Below are 21,313 nucleotides of genomic sequence, written 5' to 3' on the forward strand. Positions count from 1 at the left end.
GCTAGTCACACCCACTCGGAGGAGGACTTTCCACCTCTCTCCCATTGAACCCCATGTTATTCACCGGCCGCCAACACTTTCGGGGAAATCAATGGGAGTCAATGGAGGCTGAGGGAGGAACGTCCTCCCTGAAGTAATTGTCAATAGGCGATAGGGGGTGCTAATGTCCCTTTACCGAGGGAAACGAACATTACATAAACAAAGGCATTAAAGTAGTCATATTTAAGGGCATTAATTCATTAGTAGTCTGGGCAATCTTTGATTTTATTCTCAACAATGTTAAGGAGGATCTTCCTCCCTCTCCTCACTGGAGAAGCCTCCACTGATATATATATATATATTTTTTTTTTGAATGAAATTCATATTGACGGTATGGCACTATGTCCCTATTCTCGCCCATGCACCCATCTTGAATAGAATAGACCGTTTTCGTTGCTTGAGGAGGTCTGGTGGTCTCCGTATGAATAAATAAATGTACATAACGAAAAAAAAGTATGGGTATGTATATGTGTGTATATATATATATATATATACATACATACATACATACATACATACATACATACATACATACATACATACATACATATTACTACTATAATAGCAGGCCTGTCGCACCAGATACTCAAGTTACTCAAGTGTGTATGTGCAGAGCGCGAACGCATATATACACCGCAAGCAAGCACATGTGCACGAACATACACGGAAGCGCACACACACACACACACAATGCACACACACACGCACAGGTAAGACGTTTAACGGCTCCACCATCGGCACACGCGCAGGTAATAACACACACACACGCAAGCACGCACATGCGCACGAACATACACGGAAACACACACACTACCCACACACACAAGCACGCGCACCCACCGCACGTCAACACAAAGGCAGCGACTCATACACGGAAGCGCGCGCGCATACACACACACACACGCACGCACGCACGCACGCACGCACAGGTAAAGACGTTTAACGGCTCCACCATCAGCACACGCGCAGGTAAGAACCCACGCGCACACACCGAAGTGACACTCGCCCAGGTAAGACGTTATGTTTTTAAAAAACGTCGACAAACTCTGCCAGGTTACACGTTCTGTCTATAGACTGTAGAAATTGCGATAAAATAAGGGAAGAGACAATTTCTCACCTCGACAAGCAACGGTGAGTCGTTCATTTTGTCATGTAAAAAACGTTAAATTCAAACATCCTACCGACCGGCATATCAACACAGAAGTCACGTGATTCTTAAAGAGACAGTGTCCCTATAACACAGAACGAAAACAAGTCAATAACACAGTATAGTGAATTATGTCTATAGAGTCCACCACAAGACTACACTTTGTTGCTCAAATGTAATATTACTCCTCTCCTTGAGCCTCCCGAAATGTCTTTACACTTTGTTGCTCAAACTTAATATTACTCTCTTGATTGATATCCCCCTTCCCCCCTGTGGTCTGTTTTAGTTGTTTTATTTTTCTTATGTTTTGTGTGTATGCTATGTGACTGTAGGCTACTGCTGCCCGTCTTGGCCAGGACACTGGAAGAGATGTTTAATCACAATGATGATTATTATTTTTCAACTAACCAATAGTAGTTGCCTTGCATTTTAAAATGTCAATGCACTTTTCAGCCCTGAATAACAGTAAAAGCTATTTAATAATTGATTTGCATGCATAGTATACTACACTTTCATTGAACAATTTTCCCCTGTTACCATAAATTGTCAAATTTTATAATGTAATCAAATGCTCACACACTAGCTGCTTTCAGAGACACGTGTAAGTCCTGATGGGCCGTATGTGTGAACAACATATCCTGACATTTGAACCCTGAAAATCTCCTGAATAATACTACCCCTGAGGTAGTATTTTCTCTGTAGGAAATGTAAATTACCTTATATGTGAATGAGGAGTAGAAAGTCTGTATTTCTCACACCACTTCAGTGGGCATGTTGATGACGGTTCTGCTTGTCATTGAGTGGCCCCCTAAATGATAATTAGCCTGTTGCCTTTTGTTCGCTGAATGGTGATATTTTTTTAAAATGTTGACACTGCTTTTAAGAGTCATTTGTGGTGAACGAATGTTACACGTTTTAAAATTATAGGCAAAATGTTATTATATTATGCGCTCAGAAATTTGTTACATTGTCGACTGGGGTTTCCACATTATGGGTTTAATTACAAGTTGCGTGCGAAAACTCTAGTATATATATATATAGACGCTGTTATTCCTGCTCTCCTTGCTTGACCGCGATCTAGCATCTAGGATCGATTGCTCTTCCTTGGGTCCCCGGATGTTAACACTGAATTTCATACATTGAATTTTGCAGCTGACTTTGCCATGTTGAATTTTTTAACGTTGAATATTTATTTTTAAGTTTATAACATTGAAAAATAAAGGTGAAAATGATTTGTTGAAAATTTAAAGAGTTATATTCAGAGGCAAGAAATCCAGATACGTTATTTCAATGCATAAATATTCAGTACTTAGAGTTTTCAAAATCCGATGGCACAGATTTACTTCTATAGGCAGGGTCATTTGAAACAATTACCGTATTTCCCGCACTATAACGCGCACCGGATTATAAGGCGCACCTTCAATGAATGACCTATTTTAGAACTTTTTTCATAAATAGGGCGCACCGGATTATAAGGCGCATAGCATAGAAGATACTACAGTCAAACGTTTGACTGGGGATGCGTTATGCATCCACTAGATGGAGCTGTGCTAATTGTATAGCTCGTCACGCGCAACGCAACTGTGAGGACGAGTTGCTGCATTTAGCAGATATAAAACTGGAACCTTTATGACAAAAAAGTAAAACACAATTACGCAGTTCCAAACGTTAGATTTTTTAAATATCTTGCAAACGTGAATGATACAAAGTAGAGCATCGCACCCTCGAATCTTGTAGTGTGGCCAGTCTTCCGCCCGATTTCCTGGCTCTGTGATCGTATAGTGTGACCTTCCGTGAGTAAGCGCAGTAAAATGCTGTGTGCACTGACTACGATAGCCGTAATGCTGCAAGCGGTGTGGCTTTATCGTAGTCGTAGTGAAACATTTTATTATTATTATTAAATTGTTTTTATTGGTTTTTCATACTGAAACATTTTGACAGAGCGCCGTTTACAACCAGTATGGATCAACCAATTAACCAATTGATCCATATATAAGGCGCTCCGGATTATAAGGCGCACTGTCGTTTTTTGAGAAAATTACCGGCTTTTAAGTGCGCCTTATAGTGCGTAAAATACGGTAATTAAGTTATCATGTGTGAGAGGTCATTCCTCCTCCTGCCTGAGTGTGCTTCCTATTTATTTCACCCCTCCCCATATGGATATGGAGAATTGTTGCCACGCCCCAGTGGTGGTGGTGTCATATCTATGAAAGAGGGCATTCAAATATATAATATATATCAATGATCAATTAGGAGGCGGAGGCCCGAAAGGAAGCACTGCAATAGGGGACTGAGGCGAGGAAATTAACAAGTAGGCTATAGACCTGGGATCTCTTTTATATATATATAAGAGGGTCTCAAAGGACGCATATGATTATCAACTGGCTCAGCCCTACAGGAAAGGCTCACACAGCATCATCAAAGGCTCCATTGAAACGCATTGGCAACAAACCTAGCTAGAAGTGTATCTAAATTAGTTGACAAGAGATAGAATCTTGTCCATTAGACCTTTAACCAGGGTGCATCTTGGGATTACTCTGTGAAAATTGTGGGTCTCTGGAAAAAAGCCAGCCCTAACCCTAACTCCTAACCAGTGTTGGGAGTAACGTGTTACAAAAATAATGCATTACTGTAATGCATTACTTTTTGCTGTGACGAGGTAATGTAAGGCATTACAAAAAAAAAGAGGTAATATTATTTATTCTGTACAAATCTCAGTAACGCGCGTTAAAATGCATTTTAAACCCAAAATTAAATAGTGTGTGGTTTTATACAAATTTGCCAACACTGCGAGATCGCAGAGGAGAAAAACATCTGCGTAAATGTTTACTTCTTCTTACTGCCAGAGGAAAAGATCACGGCAGCAGCAGAGTCCAGGGGTGCTGGTTGTAGTCTTTTTGCTCGGTTCTCCGAATCAACGGTAGGGCTAGAACAGAGCGAAAAGACTACAACCTTTCCGTTTCCAGTCAAGGAGCAATGAGTCTTCAAACTCAAATCAATGGATTTACAAAATCCCAAATAAAACACATCAGAAACTGTCGTGCTTTCAAATCAGGTATCGCTACGATACTTGATTTGGAACATCAACGAACTCCACCAACCACTCGGTGAGTTGCACATTTCTGAAAACAAACGTTTTGGGGTTGTTTTATGGACAGTTTGTGAATACTCATAGCCAGCCATTGTGAAGCAGGCAGCGGCGATTCGAAATGAGCCAAATACCCTAGACAAACCAGAAAGGGCCCTCAATGTTTTTTGTTTTTTTTACAATCTACCATAGTAGGCTCTAGCTCTATTGATTTCAATATGAATACCTAAAGTTACAGTATTTCTATTATAAAATGTATTGCACCATGAGCCATAACTGCCTTAAGCCTAGCTCAGTCATTATGCCATACCACATCACCTCCTGCTGTGTAATGAGCTGCATTGAACACAAGATCTATTGAGAACACCAAATCCATATTTCCTGTTATTTTGGTGAAAGTAATGCAAAAGTAATGTAAAAGTAGTGTAATGCCTTACAATTCAAAGACAGTAATATTGTAATGTAAGTTATTACTTTGAAATGACAGTAACAGGCAGGGGCGTCACTAGGTTTTAAGGATAGGGGGGGCTTAGCCCCCAGGAGATGCACAGAATGTGAGCGAACGTTTAATTTCACAAACAGCTAACAAAAACTGAGAAATTGCACGTTTTGGACAGATTTAACAGAGATACTTTACTGTGCAAATGTTTTAGGCCACCATTACATTTTTAACACAGTACAACAACAAACACAGGAAGTACTGTATGTTTAAAGCATTAACAACAACAAAAAGAAAAAAATCCACATAGTTACAGTGCCGTATTTAACCAATGCTTCTTATTCATTAAGAGCCCACATGTATTAGCCAAAACTGTATGCAAAAAAAAGAGCACTGTGTTCTCAGAAAGTACATCATTTTAAAATAACATGGCTACAATTGGCAGTTACTTGGTGGGTGGAAGCATCAAAGAATGTCGTCTGTTTTTAAGGGTGGCAAAGGCGTCTATCACTCTATTGTGATTTAGGTGCTGAAGCTCCTCTTTTTCAATTGACATGACTGCAAGACTGTGAAGTCTTTTCTGACCCATTGTTTGACGTAGCCAGGAGTGCAGCCGACGCAGTGCACTAAAGGACCTTTCACACGAGCAGCTGCTTACAGGCACTGTTAGGGCAACTTGGATGGTTGACTTCAGAGAGGGAAACATGTCTGAATCAAGGAGGTTGTGCACAGTCAACATTTCTTTGGGTGAACATCCAGCCTCTGTTTTCCGGGCAAGAAAGTTTCTGGCCACCAGAACCTCCTCTGTTTTCAGGTCAATGGTGTAGTGTTTTGCAAGTTCATTCAAGTGTGAATCACTCAAGAAGTTCTCAGACTTAGGACTGCATGCCTGTATGCCTCTTAGTAGCCCTGCATCTACACTGCAAAATCTTTGCTCAAGCTCACCAACCATCCTATCCACACAAGGGAAAAGTAACTCTCTTTTCAATGTGTCTGAGTTGTTCAATTCAGTGCGTGCACCTGCAGTTGTCTCCAGCACAAAATCATAAATTTTCCTCTGTTTATGCCTTGTCCTGGCACCTTGTTCAGGGATACTGTGGGTGTGGCACAGGGCTTTGGTTCTCTCATAAAGCTCTGTGGCAAATGCATCTGTGTGTTTGCCCTTAAGTGTGTCACACACTGCTTGTTTGCAGATGAAAGCTTCTGCCAGGTCTAAAGTCTCTTTCTGAAGGAGCTTGTGGAGTCCTTCGGTTACTGACAGAAGTGACTGAAACATCAGTAGTGCATAAACTGCTGAGAACTTATAGAGCTTTGCTCTGAGACCAACAGCTATAGGGGATCTAATAGCAGAAAGGCACTCCAAAATGGCAGACAATGTGTCAAGAACTGCACTGATTGACCGCAGCTGACATGCCCAGTGAGTGTTTGAAAGTTGCACAAGTTCAACTGTTGTCAATCCAAGCCTTGTCTGAGCCTCCATGAACTTGTGATGATTCACTAGGGAGGTGCTGAAGAAAGAGTAAACACACTCCAACAAGCTGAAAAGCTCCACAGCCTCTGGGATGGCCTTGCAAGTATGGCATAACACCAGGTTGAGTTCATGAGCACAACAATGCACATAGATAGCTTCAGGATGGAGCCTTCTAAAGTGTGCTTGTACACCTCCAGTGGTCCCACTCATGACAGCTGCGCCATCATATGTTTGTGCTACACACTTAAGCTCTGCAAGACCGTTGTTTTGAATCTGCTGCTGCAGCTCATTTGCAATGGACTGGGCATCAAATGATCTCATCTCTGCAAGTGCTAGGAAACGTTCCTTCACTGCCCCATCTGACACATACCTGACACAAACAGCTAACTGCTCTGATTTGACATCTCTTGCCTCATCTGCCATGATGGCATAGAGTTTGGACTTTGTCATTTCAGTTACAATGACACTTGTCACTTCCTGGGCACAACAGTCAATCATCTCATTCTGGGAGGTTGCTGAGGTATAATGAGCATTTGATGGGGGGTTATATTTTTGAAGAAAAGGATCAAATTCCTTCAAAAGCTCCATGCACGCAAGAAAATTCCCTCTGTTTGTGCTGTCTTTTCCTTCATCATGGCCAAGAAAAGGGAGTCTCTGTCTCCCTAACATAGAAGTGACTGCAACAATTTGCCTGAGATATTCTCTTCTCTCTACTATCTCACTCACATTTGCAGAAGCTATCATCTGTGCAACGTCTCGCTGTTTTCTAGTTGCCTGGTAGCTTTTCCATGCAACAACACTGTCCTTATGTGTTTGTGCAATCTCATGTTTGCCAAAGATGACTAAAGCTTTCTTCCAGTTCTTGCAACCACTACTGACCAAACTATCATGTTTGATGCTTTTGCCGAACACTCTACATGGGAAGCAGAAAGCTGTATTTTGATTGACTGAATATTCTAACCAGTTGTGCTTTTCAAACCAGCTGTGGTGAAATGCTCGCTTCTGCGTACCAAAGCTATCTTGTGGGTAGCTCTTCAGCTTTACCTGTCTGGGCCCTGTGTCTTTGTCACCTAAATCAAACCCTGTAGTGGAGTGAGATGCTGCAGCTGCTTCATCAATTTCCCTCTCTTGGTCCGTTTGCTCTCCTTCTCTCTCTGTAATATCTTGATCTTCCTCTGCCTCTTGATCCATGTCTGGATCCCCTTGCTCTCTCTGCCTTGACCTTGCCTGTTGATCTTTTTCTCCCTCCACATCTCCTTCTGCCTGACCCTTCAAGATACATTTAACACAATGATTTGAATTAATAACTGATCAACAAACAGGGTAATGCCATGACTTTCACTCACAACACAATAATTGTTTACTCCCAAATATTTTGAAGTCACACAGAATATATTTTGGGCACATATGTGACTAAAATGGTTGTAATTTTAAGCCCTGAAAAAATATAACTTAATTACATAAATAACATTTATATTAAGGTACTCTTGAAAATATTTGGGCCAGGCTAATTTGGCTAATTTGGCTGTTTGACAAATAAAAACCTGGCTTACACACTCTGAGTGTGTAAGCCAGGTCAAAAATGGAGCATTTGGCAATTACGTGGGACTTTCTGCTGTTAGCTGGGGGGCTGCAGCTAACTTATTGTTACTATCAGCAGTGATACTTACTCTCTTGAAAAAATTTTGTATGTCCATTCTTGTTCACGTTCTTCTCCTAATGCTCCTCTAGTCGGTTCTGTGTGCTCCGCTCCCGGTACACACACTGCAGGTACCCAGGTACCGAGTGCAACCTAGGTTGCAGGGAAAAGGTGGACTGGATTTCACTGATGTGGGCGTGCTCTATATGAAAAAGTGGAATGGACTCGATAACGACGCACTGACTCTGACTCTCTACCGCTTCCATAAGGGAAACTAAGATTTATGATCACATTTAAGTTAATAATAACTGGTTATATGATTATTTATCTAAACTAAAATTCTCGCCACATTATATTGAATTTGTCGGCACTTTTTTGTAAAAAAAATAAAATATATATGTATATATAAATGAACATAAAATTATTTAGGGGGGCTTAAGAATATTTTAGGGGGGCTGAAGCCCCCCTAAAATAGGCCTAATGACGCCACTGGTAACAGGTAATAAATAATGCATTTCTCTTTTGAAGTAACTTGCCCAACACTGCTCCTAACCATAACCCGAAACCCTCCCAGTTAGGCTCTAGAATAAGGTAGTCAAGTTTCAGGGCGGTAGGACCTTCCTATCTCAAAAACTTTCTTTCCACCAGGTCTTGCATGCAACACTTAACACTTCTAAGAGGCTTTGTCCAAAAAACAGTCCATTTTGGAAAACTTTTTTTCTGTAAGGGCTAGAACTCCAAATCAGGTATGTCATTCTCGGGACCCTGGGAAATGTGCATATACATTTTGGCATCTCTAGCCATCTTGAAAAGGCGTAGTTTCTACGCGCCATTTTTGGTGGGTTCGAGGTGTTAATTTGTGCCTTAAGGTGTGTAGATATAGCTGGCCTGTGGACAAGTTTTTGAAGTCTGGGGTCAAAAGGTGAAAAGGAGCCGGCACCACGCCCCTTATGAGATAACAAAAAGTTAATGTGAATTTCTCTCATAACTTTTTGTCATCATTAAAGAGAGGCCTGATTTTCAGATATGCATGTTGGATGGCTAGGGTGTAGGTCTGGGAAGAACTTCAGGCCAAAATCTTGCAAGCAAGCCGCTGGGTGAGGTATAACGTGATGGAGCATTTGCTGAGTAATCTCTTGTAGGGCTGGAGTCCCCAAGTAAATAATCGTATGTGTCCTTTGAGACCCCCGTTGATATAAAAGAGACCCCAGGTCTATAGCTTACTTGTTACTGTCCTTGACTCAGAAGTTACCTATTGCATCACTTCCTGTAGGGCTTCGGCCTCCTAATTGATCATTGTAGTATATTTGAATGCCCTCTTTCATAGATATGACACCACCACCACTGGGGTGTGGCAAAAATTCCCTATATCCATATGGGGAGGGGTGGGGGGGTGCTTGTGGACAGTAGGGGTACACTGGAAATAAATAGGAAGCTTGCAATAAGCATTTCAATCACCAGAAATTGTCATTACACACTCAGGGGAAGGAATAACCTCTCACACATGATAACTTAATGAATTAATAATGAATGCCTTGTTAAACGTATGAGCTTGATGTTTTGCTTTCACAAATAGGTTATAGGCTCTGTCACTACCAAAGATGTCTGTGCGCATCTCTCAGAGTGACGTAACTATAGCCAACAGACAGTGATTTAAAAAAATTGAGTCACGTTGATTACAAAGGTTATTTGTAAAAAAAAGGTAACTTATTAATTACAAGTCTAAACTGTGGAAAATAGAAATATATGGGGGGCGGTTGATGGCAACCACCATAGCTGCCAAGACAGTGACGTGACGTGGACGCAGGCCCATTGAAAAGAATGAGCCAAAAAAACGTAGGCCTGTCACATGTTTAGAGCCGTTATTGTAATGTGTGTTTTCGCTGTTGACCAACGCAGTTTTACTACAATCTGGTGTGAGACTGGGTTTAAGGGACGTGGTTAGTTTCGGGGGGGGGGGGGGTTGAGGGGGTCCGCTCAAAAAAAAAAAAATCGGATAAATCAGATTGTTGTTTCGACGAATCCTGCGTAGCCTGCCCCCCCTTCTAAAGTCGAAAATAATCTCCAGATTGAAATGCATTGGTTTAATATTGAATTAATTAAAAATTAAAATATATATTATATATCAATAAATATACAATTATTTAGTTATAATATTATAAGTAGACCATGTAGCTATTCTTGTTCTAACAAAATCTGTATCTAACCATTGACAATCCACTTCCACCAATCCAATCAACGAAGAGAGTTGTAACACCAACTAACACGGTGTAGGCCTACTTTCTCTATGGGGAATTTGGTTCAGGTATAACAAGACAATATTAAAATATTTATAATATAAGAAACTAGGCTATACGTACAGCATATCATACATTTGACATGTATATAGAGTTAGACTATTATATGTATAAGGTTATAGGCCGAATTTGGTTAAAATGCAGCCTCCGCTGGCCCACAACTAGATCGTCTTGTTTACTCGTTATACGCTTTATAAGTTAATCATATTTAAATTATTATAACCATGTAGCCTTCATTTTCTTGGCGTTATCATTACATCCTTTCTCGTTACATCGATATGAATTATTGTGATAACGAGATCTGTATCTGACCATTGACCATTCTAAGCGGCAATTTTGCAGATTCCTGTGAGACCATATTGGTTTGGATGTATCATTTAGGGTAACCCTTCCTTTTACAGTCCCCTAATTAGTAGGTATTTACCCGGTAAATATATGGTAAATCACAGTATATTACTAGGTAATTACTGAAGGTATTAAGAAGGTAAATACAGAGGAATTACCCGGTAAATATATGGTAAATCATAGTGTATCACTGGGTAATTACCACTGGTAATAAGAAGGTAAATACAGAGGAATTACAGCTGAAGTACTAAGTAAAACCTCCACTATTACCACCATCAACTCAACTAAGTACCGTGTAGTTCTGTTTTAGGTTGGTAATAACTCAGATATTATTGTGTACTTCCTAGGAATTTAGGCAACCAATTCTTAGAATCACCTATTAATGCAAGTTACAATTGTAGTTATCCAAGGTTTATGTCGGTAACAGCAAAGTTTAATGATGTACTATCTAGAAATTAGCATAGTACTTTCAAATAAATTACTTTTTCTTACATAGTTATTATTCATAGCTACACCCATTTAGAAAGGGTTTATTCGATTTACCTTAGAAACTATGGAATTACTTACCTGGTAACAACATCCGCAGGAACCGTTTTCCTCTAGTGTCATGGTACATCTTCTTAAATACTGGGTACGAAGCCGTTTGTTTCCATGGTGTTACCACGTTATTACCATATAATTTGTAATAGATACATTCCATTGTCCATGCAGTAAACTGGAACTTGTACCATGTACGTTCTGTAACGTTATTATTAATTAATTAATTAAAACATAACAATCTACCCAGTAAATAAGCTGAAACTGTACTGTAAAAGGAAGCCTTGTTTGTTTTCATGGTATTACCAGGTTCTTACCATATCATTTGTATAAGATCCATTCCATTTTCCATGCAGTAAACACAAACTTGTACCATGTTCTACAACGTTAGTAAGTAAAACATGACAATTTACCCACTAAGTAAGATGAAACTGTACTGTAAAAGGAAGCCTTGTTTGTTTCCATGGTATTACCAGGTTCTTACCATATAAGTTGTAACTGGTTATTCCCTTTTCCATGCAAACAACACAAACTTGTACCATATATGTTCTGCAACATCGTTCACCAGTAGTTAAGCACTTTAAGCACTTTCAAAGGCTTATCTTTCAAACAATGCATATCTCACTAACACGCACTGAACACTGAAAAAATCGGGGAAAAAAAAGAGCCGTCCACATCAACTCAAATTAAATGTTACTGATGGTGTTTTAATAAAATTACATTATGGAAGGGGAGATTTGGAGGTACCTGCTCAGGGTACAGGGTCAGCCTACGGAATCCCAGGTGTGGAGACTGCTGGGAAACCGCACAGAGAGGACACTAAAGAGCCATCTCTCATTCATCGAGTGGACTCATTGGTTTGCGAATGACCACAAAGATGCTCCCATAGGCAGATTGCTGCATGGCATTCGCCACTTATTCAAATTGTAGAGGTTGAATCAGCTTGCATTTTGGTCACTTGCCATAACACGTGTTTTATCAAAACACCATCAGTAGCATTTAAATTGAGTTGATGTGGACGGCTTTTTTTTTGTCCGATTCTTTTCAGTGTTCAGTGCCTGTTTGTGAGATATGCATTGTTCGAAAGATAAGCCTTGGATTTAGTTTAATTTTAATATGCCTTTCATCAACAGTAGTTTGGGGTAAAGTTCGTAACTACGTTGCAGAACATATACAAGTTTGCGGTGATTGCATGGAAAAGGTAATGACCAGTTGCTGTGCGTTCACACCAAAAGCGAATTGAGCTGCCAAATCACCGGAAGTCTTTCACTTTCTATGGGCAAGAGCGACCAAATCGACACAAGCGTCAAACGCTACCAGCGGCAAAAGGTGAGCAACCAGAGCGACCAAAAATAGTTGAATAAGGCTGAACTTTATGCAAATTACTATGACGCGTTTCAGCGGCAAAACACTGACAGCCAATCGGAATGTAGACGCTCTTTGCTTGCGTGGATCCCAGGGAACACCGAACACCGGCACTTTGGTTCCTCCTACCTACGTTTTTGGTTCCTACTGACTACAAAATGTCGACTGAAAAATTAATCGCGGCTGTAACTGGGCACTCGGTGTTGTACGATCCGAGCCTTTTTCATTTCAGAGATTGAACCAAAAGGCTCTGGCCTGGGCGGAGGTGTCACGCGTGGTTGGTTGGTCTGGTGTGTGAGTTAATGAAACGCTTGAGATTATTGTAAAATAGGCGCGATACATGCCTGCTAACCGAGATCCTAGCATACTAATCTTCCTTGCTGTGAATGGGACGATATCGATTTCAAATATTGAAAATACATACGTTGTGCAAAGGAATAATGCACGCATAATAATGCAACAATAATGCAAATGAATAATGCATGGAACAAACGTGTCACTTCAATGCAGTTTAATAGAGGATAGACAGCTGACAAATGACCATTTAGCAGACGCTTTTATCAAAAGTGACTTACAATAAGTACATTTGTCATAAGAAGTGAAATATATATATTATATGTATAATATAAATATATCGCGGACAGTGACAATGACAGCTGTGTTTTCTGTTTTGTGTTCAATAGTTAATGAGTGCAACATCCATAGTGATTTTGATACAAAGTGATGATAAGCGGGAGTATTTATAGAAAATATTTTCTATCTAGAACGTTCGTATTTAAGCGGGAATCATTTTAATCTGCTCTCCATGCCACCAATCGCGTGTAGTCATGCTTTAAACAAAACACGTTTTCGAAATCGTCACATACACAAACTAATCGACAAGACGAGGGATAAATGACAAGGGATAAATCTCTTGTCTTTTATCCCTCTATTCCCCACTATTCACGGAGCCTGAGGTGAATCATTTTTAATTTAATAGTCTAGATAGATAGATAGCCTAGTCAAGTCTTTATTAATACCAAACAAATTCATTTAGGTGATTCGGCTCACACAGGACAGTAGCCTACAAGACCGCACAGAACAAGGGAGACAAGTCTGACTGGACACACACAAAATACATCACATTAAAACTAGACACGCATTTATAGATAGATAGATATTGTAACAAGCCGGGTTAATGTGGTTCTGTTATTATGCGTTCAGCAGCAATACAAATGTTCTCATGTGTTGGGTTATGCACTAATGTTATTAGTGGGGGTTAATAAGGGATTGTCTCGCGAGAAGGGGGGGGGGAGGGGAACAACGTGAGGGATGGTCCGGAAGCGGCGGGTTGTTGGAGTGAGAACTGTGGCTTAATGTACGAGTGGTCAGCAGTGTTGCCAACTCTCGCGAGACAAATAAGCAACTCTCACATAAAAAAAAATCCCAAAAGAAGCCCAATGCCTAAAAAGGTGCCCAAAGCCGCTGTAACCTGTCACAGCCTTAACAGCATAGCCTATTTGTATAATGAGTGAAATAATTACTTTTCCAAAGCCAACACTTACTTTATTTTTCAAGTTTTACAAAAAAGAAATCTAAACATCATTGTACAAGACACACATTTGTATGTGGAGAGAGAGAGAGAGAGAGAGAGAGAGAGAGAGAGAGAGAGAGAGAGATCCTCCTGTACTACTCAGAATCCAATATCCGTTAATCTTGATGAGAATGGTTTAGCATTCCTTCTATGCTTTTCTGTGCTAGCATGCTGCTTAAGGTCTGCATGGTGTGCTCGAATTTCTGCCTTACAGAACCTGCAAAGAGCCTTACTGTTATCCCCTGTAACGGGACGAATCCAATCCTTGAGCTCTCTCTCCCTCTCCCAGTCAGGATTGTATTTTTTTCCATACTTCGACCACTTTGTGGGCATTACGCCAATTCTCACTATGAACCACTATCGCTAAAACAAACTCCGTAACTTGCATGCTATGCCAGCCAGCTTGACTTTGTTTGTTGAGATTTACCCGCGTCACGTTAGGTATCATGCACGAGCGAGTTTGCGTGCGCAGTAACGCGCGAATGAGAACTGAATAGATGGATGGATGGATGGATGGATGGATGGATGGATGGATAGATAGATAGATAGATAGATAGATAGATAGATAGATAGATAGATAGATAGATAGATAGATAGATAGATAGATAGATAGATAGATAGATAGATAGATAGATAGATAGATAGATAGATAGATAGATAGATAGATAGATAGATACTTTATTGATCCCCAAGGGATTCAATCCTAATCTAATAAATATGCCTACTGTTCACCAGCCTACAAAAATGTGAAGCACCGAGTCGCGTATTATTTTTGGCTTTAAGCAAGCAAGTTTCTAAAAATAAGCCCAAAATACCGCAACCCGCGACTCCACATTTTTCCAAGCGACTTCTTGTAAATACAAGCCCAAAGTCGCGTATTATTAGCGGACTTGGCAACTATGGTGGTCAGGCCAACAGTGATCGGAGATAAACTTTGGGTTTACTAAATAAAGGGCAGGATTGCAAGCCGGACATCGACTGTTTATTCGACGCTGCACCACGTGAGGTGAACGTTACAATGTGTTCCATTATTTGCCTTGCGGAGCCAGCCAGTCCTGTGCGCATATGCAAATTAGCCATGTGCGCCAATGTCAATTTGTTTGACGAATGAGTGCAGATCATGTTTGCACATGCAGATCAGTGAAACATTTTAACTAGCCTACTACAGCACCCAACGTTTTTTTGTTCTCGGTTGTAATTACATATTAGGAGTTTTTTTATATGTATATATTGGAGGGGAATCACTGTCCTACTTGCTGTCGAAGCAGTTTATCCAACTAGCAAAACCGTCTCTGCAATATGGCCAAAGTGTATGGGAGTTCACTCTTTGATATGGCTGTCTGTACTAAAAGCATACGGCTCCTTTAAATGCGTCTGCCAAATGGAACGAATTGTACGTCATGAGCGACAATAGCGAACAGAAATATTCGCAGCGATACTTAATGAACGACCAAAGCGTCTTTGCAGCGCAATTCCCTTTTGGTGTGAACACACAGTTACTACGTACAGTGGGGCAAAAAAGTATTTAGTCAGCCACCAATTGTGTAAGTTCTCCCACTTAAAAAGATGAGAGAGGCCTGTAATTTTCATCATAGGTATACCTCAGCTATGAGAGACAAAATGAAAGAAAAAATCGAGAAAATCACATTGTCTGATTTTTAAAGAATTTATTTGCAAATTATGGTGGAAAATAAGTATTTGGTCAATAACAAAAGGTCATCTCAATACTTTGTTACATGCCCTTTGTTGGCAATGACAGAGGTCAAACATTTTCTGTAAGTCTTTACAAGGTTTTCACACACTGCTGCTGGTATTTTGGCCCATTCCTCCATGCAGATCTCCTCTAGAGCAGTGATGTTTTTGGGCCTTCGCTGGGCAACACAGACTTTCAACTCCCTCCAAAGATTTTCTATGGGGTTGAGATCTGGAGACTGGCTAGGCCACTCCAGGACCTTGAAATGCTTCTTACGAAGCCACTCCTTCGTTGCCCGGGCGGTGTGTTTGGGGTCATTGTCATGCTGAAAGACCCAGCCACGTTTCATCTTCAGTGCCCTTGCTGATGGAAGGAGGTTTTCACTCAAAATCTCACGATACATGGCCCCATTCATTCTTTCCGTCACACGGATCAGACGTCCTGGTCCCTTGGCAGAAAAACAGCCCCAAAGCATGATGTTTCCACCCCCATGCTTCACTGTAGGTATGGTGTTCTTTGGATGCAACTCAGCATTCTTTCTCCTCCAAACACGACGAGTTGAGTTTTTACCAAAAAGTTATATTTTGGTTTCATCTGACCATATGACATTCTCCCAATCCTGTTCTGGATCATCCAAATGCTCTCTAGCAAACTTCAAACGGGCCCGGACATGCACTGGCTTTAGCAGGGGGACACGTCTGGCACTGCAGGATTTGAGTCCCTGGCGGCGTAGTGTGTAAGTGATGGTAGCCTTTGTTACTTTGGTCCCAGCTCTCTGGAGGTCATTCACTAGGTCCCCCCGTGTGGTTCTGGGATTTTTGTTCACCGTTCTTGTGATCATTTTGACCCCACAGGGTGAGATCTTGCGTGGAGCCCCAGATCGAGGGAGATTATCAGTGGTCTTGTATGTATTCCATTTCCTAATAATTGCTCCCACAGTTGATTTCTTCACACCAATCTGCTAACCTATTGCAGATTCAGACTTCCCAGCCTGGTGAAGGTCTACAATTGTGTTTCTGGTGTCCTTTGACAGCTCTTTGGTCTTGGCCATAGTGGAGTTTGGAGAGTGACTGTTTGAGGTTGTGGACAGGAGTCTTTTATACTGATAAGGAGTTCAGACAGGAGCCTTTAATACAGGTAACGAGTGGAGGACAGAGGAGCCTCTTAAAGAAGAAGTTACAGGTCTGTGACAGCCAGAAATCTTGCTGGTTTGTAGGTGACCAAATACTTATTTTCCACCATAATTTGCAAATAAATTCTTAAAAAATCAGACAATGTGATTTTCTGGATTTTTTTTTTCATTTTGTCTCTCATAGCTGAGGTTTACCTATGATGAAAATTACAGGCCTCTCTCGTCTTTTTAAGTGGGAGAACTTGCACAATTGGTGGCTGACTAAATACTTTTTTGCCCCACTGTATATGGTAAGAGCCTGGTAATACCATGGAAACAAACGAGGCTTCCTTTTACAATACAGTTTCAGCTTACTTACTGGGTAAATTTTCATGTTTTACTTGGTAACGTTGCAGAAAATACATGGTATAATTGTGTGTTGATTGCTTGGAAAAGGGAATAATCTATTAGAAATTCTATGGTAAGAACCTGGTAATACCATGGAAACAAACAAGGCTTCCTTTTACAGTACAGTTTCAGCTTACTTACTGGGTAAATTGTCATGGTTTACTTAGTAACGTTGCCGAACGTACATGGTACAAGTTCCAGTTTTCTGCATGGACAATGGAATATATGTATTACAAATTATATGGTAATAACGTGGTAGCACCATGGAAACAAACGGCTTCGTACCCAGTATTTAAAGGTCCCATGACATGCCACCAGGTATGGGCTGATTAGCCATTACCAGCCGTTTTGGAAGTCTGTCCCTTATGACATCACAGGTGGGCATGGCCACCTAGATGTGTGCTGGATAGATCAGTCTACCAGCCTACCCAGTGGACTGTAGCAAACGTTGCTCATCTATCCGTCACACAACTAGGTGTACACGCCCACCTGTGATGTCATAAGGGACAGATTTCCAAAACGGCTTGTAACGGCTAATCAACCCACACCTGGTGGCATGTCATGGGACCTTTAAGAAGATGCACCGTGACACTAGAGGAAAACGGTTCCTGCGGAGGTTGTTACCAGGTAAGTAATTCCATAGTTTCTAAGGTAAATTGAGTAAACCCTTTCTAAATGGGTGTAGCTATGAATAATAACTATGAAAGAAAAAGTAATTTATTGGAAAGTACTATGCTAATTTCTAGAAAGTACATCTTTAAACTTGGGCTGTTACTGACATAAACCTTGGATAACTACAATTGTAACTTGTATTAATAAATGTTTCTAAGAATTGGTTGCCTAATTTCCTAGGAAGTTCACAATATCTGAGTTATTACCAACCTAAAACAGTTAGAACTACACGGTACTTTCATCAACTCAACTGAGTTGATGGGTAATAGTGGAGGTTTTACTTAGTACTTCAGCTTTAATTATTCTGTATTTACCTTCTTATTGCCAGCGGTAATCACCCAGTAATACACTATGATTTACCAGATATTTACCGGATTATTCCTCTGTATTTACCTTCTTATTACCTGTGGTAATTACCTAGTAATACACTATGATTTACCATATATTTACCGGGTAAATACCTAGTAATTAGGGGACTGTAAAAGGAAGGGTTACCTCATTTGGTCTATTTTGCATCGCTGTCATTGAATGCAGGAACTGCAGAGAAATCCAATCTTGGTATTTCTGTTGCGTGTGCGTGCTTGGGCATGCGTGCACACATGATGTTTAGAACTGGTTTAAGTCTAGCATGGGAGCACATTTTCAACTGCTTTGGCTTGTACCCAGATAGCTCGTGGATCAAAGCGTGTATGTGCGTGCTCACGTGTACGTGTGCTCATGTGTGCGTGTACTTATTTGTGTGCGTTCTCATGTGTGTGCTTGCACGTGTGTGTGCTTGCACGTGTGTGCGTAAGTGTGTATGTTTGCGTCGGACTGCTTTGCGAGCCATAAAGATAATCTCCTCTCTCTAGCCTTGCTATCTTATTGAGCCCAAGGCAGTAATAAACTCTCCTTTTTAAAATTATCTTCCTCTCTTGCTGTATAGTCTACAGTGTGCAGCACTATCTTTATCGTCACTGTCACCCTAGTCTTCATGTCTAGGTTCTCTCTCCCTCCCCTTCTCTTTAAATATATAAGTTAAACTCTTCCTCTCGCTCTCTCTCTCTTTATATATTTTATACTATTACAATAAAGTATTTTCAATATTTTTTTTGGCAACTATTTTTTTTTCAACTGTTAATAGTCCTGTTCTCATCCCTCTATCACTTTCTCTCTTCCATGCTTGCTCTCTTTCTTTCATTCTCTTGCTCCATGTCTCTCTCTCTCTCTCTCTCTCTCTCTCTCTCTCTCTCTCTCTCTCTCTCTCTCTCTCTCACTCTCTTCCGTGCTTGCGCTCTCTCTCTCTATCTTCCATTCCCTCTCCCTCTCAGGAACTGATGAACATCATCTCCAGCGTGCTCCACCTGGGCAACATGCAGTACGGTGGGGACGACGGAGGCAGCGCCTGCATCACCTCCGACACGCAGATCAAGTACCTGTCCAGGGTGAGACACACGACACTACCGGTTTCCTGCTCCCTGTTTGATAGTGGTTGTAATGTGTCTCCTCCAATCGCCACTCAGGGATTTAATATTGAATATCACCAGCCAATAAGAACAGTTCACAAGTTATTTATTAATAGCTGTTTTATATATATATATATATATATATATATATATATAAGGCAAGCTAGCTACCTCCATTTGATGAACTCACTTATATGGACTTTTACTCCCTAAGGCTTATTTAGAATAACCTAGAATAAAAAATATATTCAAATACTCGTATTCAAACGCAAATACATATATATTATTATTATTATATTTTATATTACACAGCTTACCTGTAAAGATATGGCTGATGTCCCCCCACCCATGACATCATAGCTTCTCCCAGACCAGTTGGGACCCATAAGACATGGGTCCCTACTAGCTCCCCTCCATAATGCCAACCTCTCTGAGAGACTAGTGAATGATGGGGCCGGTGGTGGTGCCAGGGTGGTGCTGTGGAGTGGTGGCACTGTGCTGTTTGCTGGGCCGCTGTGTAATAAGTAAGTAGTGTTGTTATTGGTCGGCTCCCCAGTTGATAGGGGTGAGCGGGACGGTGCTGACTGAGGCCCTCACACACAGGAAGATCATCGCCAAGGGAGAGGAGGTGTGTTTGTGTGTGTATTTCTTGTGTCTCCTGTGGGTCTATCATCATTTTTTCAAAGCTTTCAAAGCAAAGTTTGGTCGAAATGTATTCACTTCACTGCTTGTGTGTGTACATTGATTCCTGTAGCTGATGAGCCCGCTGAACATGGAGCAAGCCTCAGCGGCTCGTGACGCACTGTCCAAGGCCGTCTACGGCCGCACCTTCACCTGGCTGGTCAATAAGATCAACGGCTCGCTGGCATACACGGTACACACACACACACGGGACACTCAAAGATAGGGGAGACACACACACAAAGCAGATGCTTTTATCTGAAGTGACTTACATCGGTTGACACACAACCACACACAACGGCAGAGTCAACCATGCAAGGCGACAGCCAGCTCGTCAGGAGCAGTTAGGGTTAAGTGTCTTGCAACCTTTCGGTTCCAAGACAACTGCTCTACCTCCTGAGCTAAGCCGACCCTTTATTTATGCATACTGTATACACACACAGTCAAGGGAAAAGTCAGTGATTTGGTTGAACTGCTCAAATGGAGATTGAGGTAAATGAAGAGTGTATGCAAATAGCCTGTTAAAACCAAATACTTCTGATACTTTTTTTAAACATGTAACAGTTTAAAAGTAGGTACAGTACACTACAAATACATGCGCTTCTATTTGGAGGTTCCCTGTATCTGTTCGGTTTTGTTGTCGATTGCTCTAGCCATAGAGCCTTTTTGTGGACGGGCATGCTATTTCAAGTAAAGCAGCGTTCATTTTTCATGGTGTTACATTTTATAACAAAGTTTGAGTGCAGTTTAACTAGTTTAAACGTTTTCTTTCTTATTTTTGTGCCTCTGTGTTCACTTCAGGATAAATCCTACAAAAACTCCTCTGTGATTGGTCTGCTGGACATCTATGGCTTTGAGGTCTTCCAGTATAACAGGTGAAGTGATTATTATTAATGTTAAGAACATGAAATCATCCTTAAGCCCATAGAACCATTGAAGTGTTCCTTTTGCTACGTGTAATCTTGCCACCTATTGAGCTTTGTAGTGTTTTTTTCCAAAAAAGAAAGATAGTCAGCATTATGAACAGTGACTTGATAAAAGGGGTGATATTTTTTTTCAGGGTTAATGACTGCATTTGGAGGTTCTACTAGAAGTGGAACCCCAAAAGTACCCGTTAACATTCTCACACTTATTAAAGGGGACATATCATACCACCAGGTGTGAGTGTGATTAGCCATTACAAGCCGTTTTCAAAATGTGCAGCATTGTGACATCACAGGTGGGCGTGTCCATCTAGATGTGTGACGGATAGATGGACACACCAACCTGTGATTTCACAATGCTGCACATTTTCAAACCTGCTTGTAATGGCTAATCACACTCACACCTGGTGGTATGATATTTCCCCTTTAATTTCTGCAAA

At 40.9% G+C, this 21,313-nt stretch overlaps 1 protein-coding gene across 3 annotated transcripts in view; it reads left to right on the forward strand.

Annotated features, from left to right (window-relative positions):
• The window catches only part of LOC307073690 (unconventional myosin-Ic-like), a 77,247-nt gene that overhangs the window by 37,456 nt on the left and 18,478 nt on the right, over nucleotides 1–21,313 (forward strand). For all 3 annotated transcript variants that reach the window (XM_079733611.1, XM_079733612.1, XM_079733613.1), the window contains 4 exons: nucleotides 19,135–19,248; nucleotides 19,826–19,897; nucleotides 20,024–20,143; nucleotides 20,752–20,825. In XM_079733611.1, coding sequence (XP_079589737.1) covers nucleotides 19,135–19,248; nucleotides 19,826–19,897; nucleotides 20,024–20,143; nucleotides 20,752–20,825 — 380 coding nt within the window. The remainder of the gene's footprint in view (nucleotides 1–19,134; nucleotides 19,249–19,825; nucleotides 19,898–20,023; nucleotides 20,144–20,751; nucleotides 20,826–21,313) is intronic.

This window comes from Pollachius pollachius, assembly GCF_949987615.1.
Source record: "Pollachius pollachius genome assembly, chromosome: 3".
NCBI classification, from domain to species: domain Eukaryota; kingdom Metazoa; phylum Chordata; class Actinopteri; order Gadiformes; family Gadidae; genus Pollachius; species Pollachius pollachius.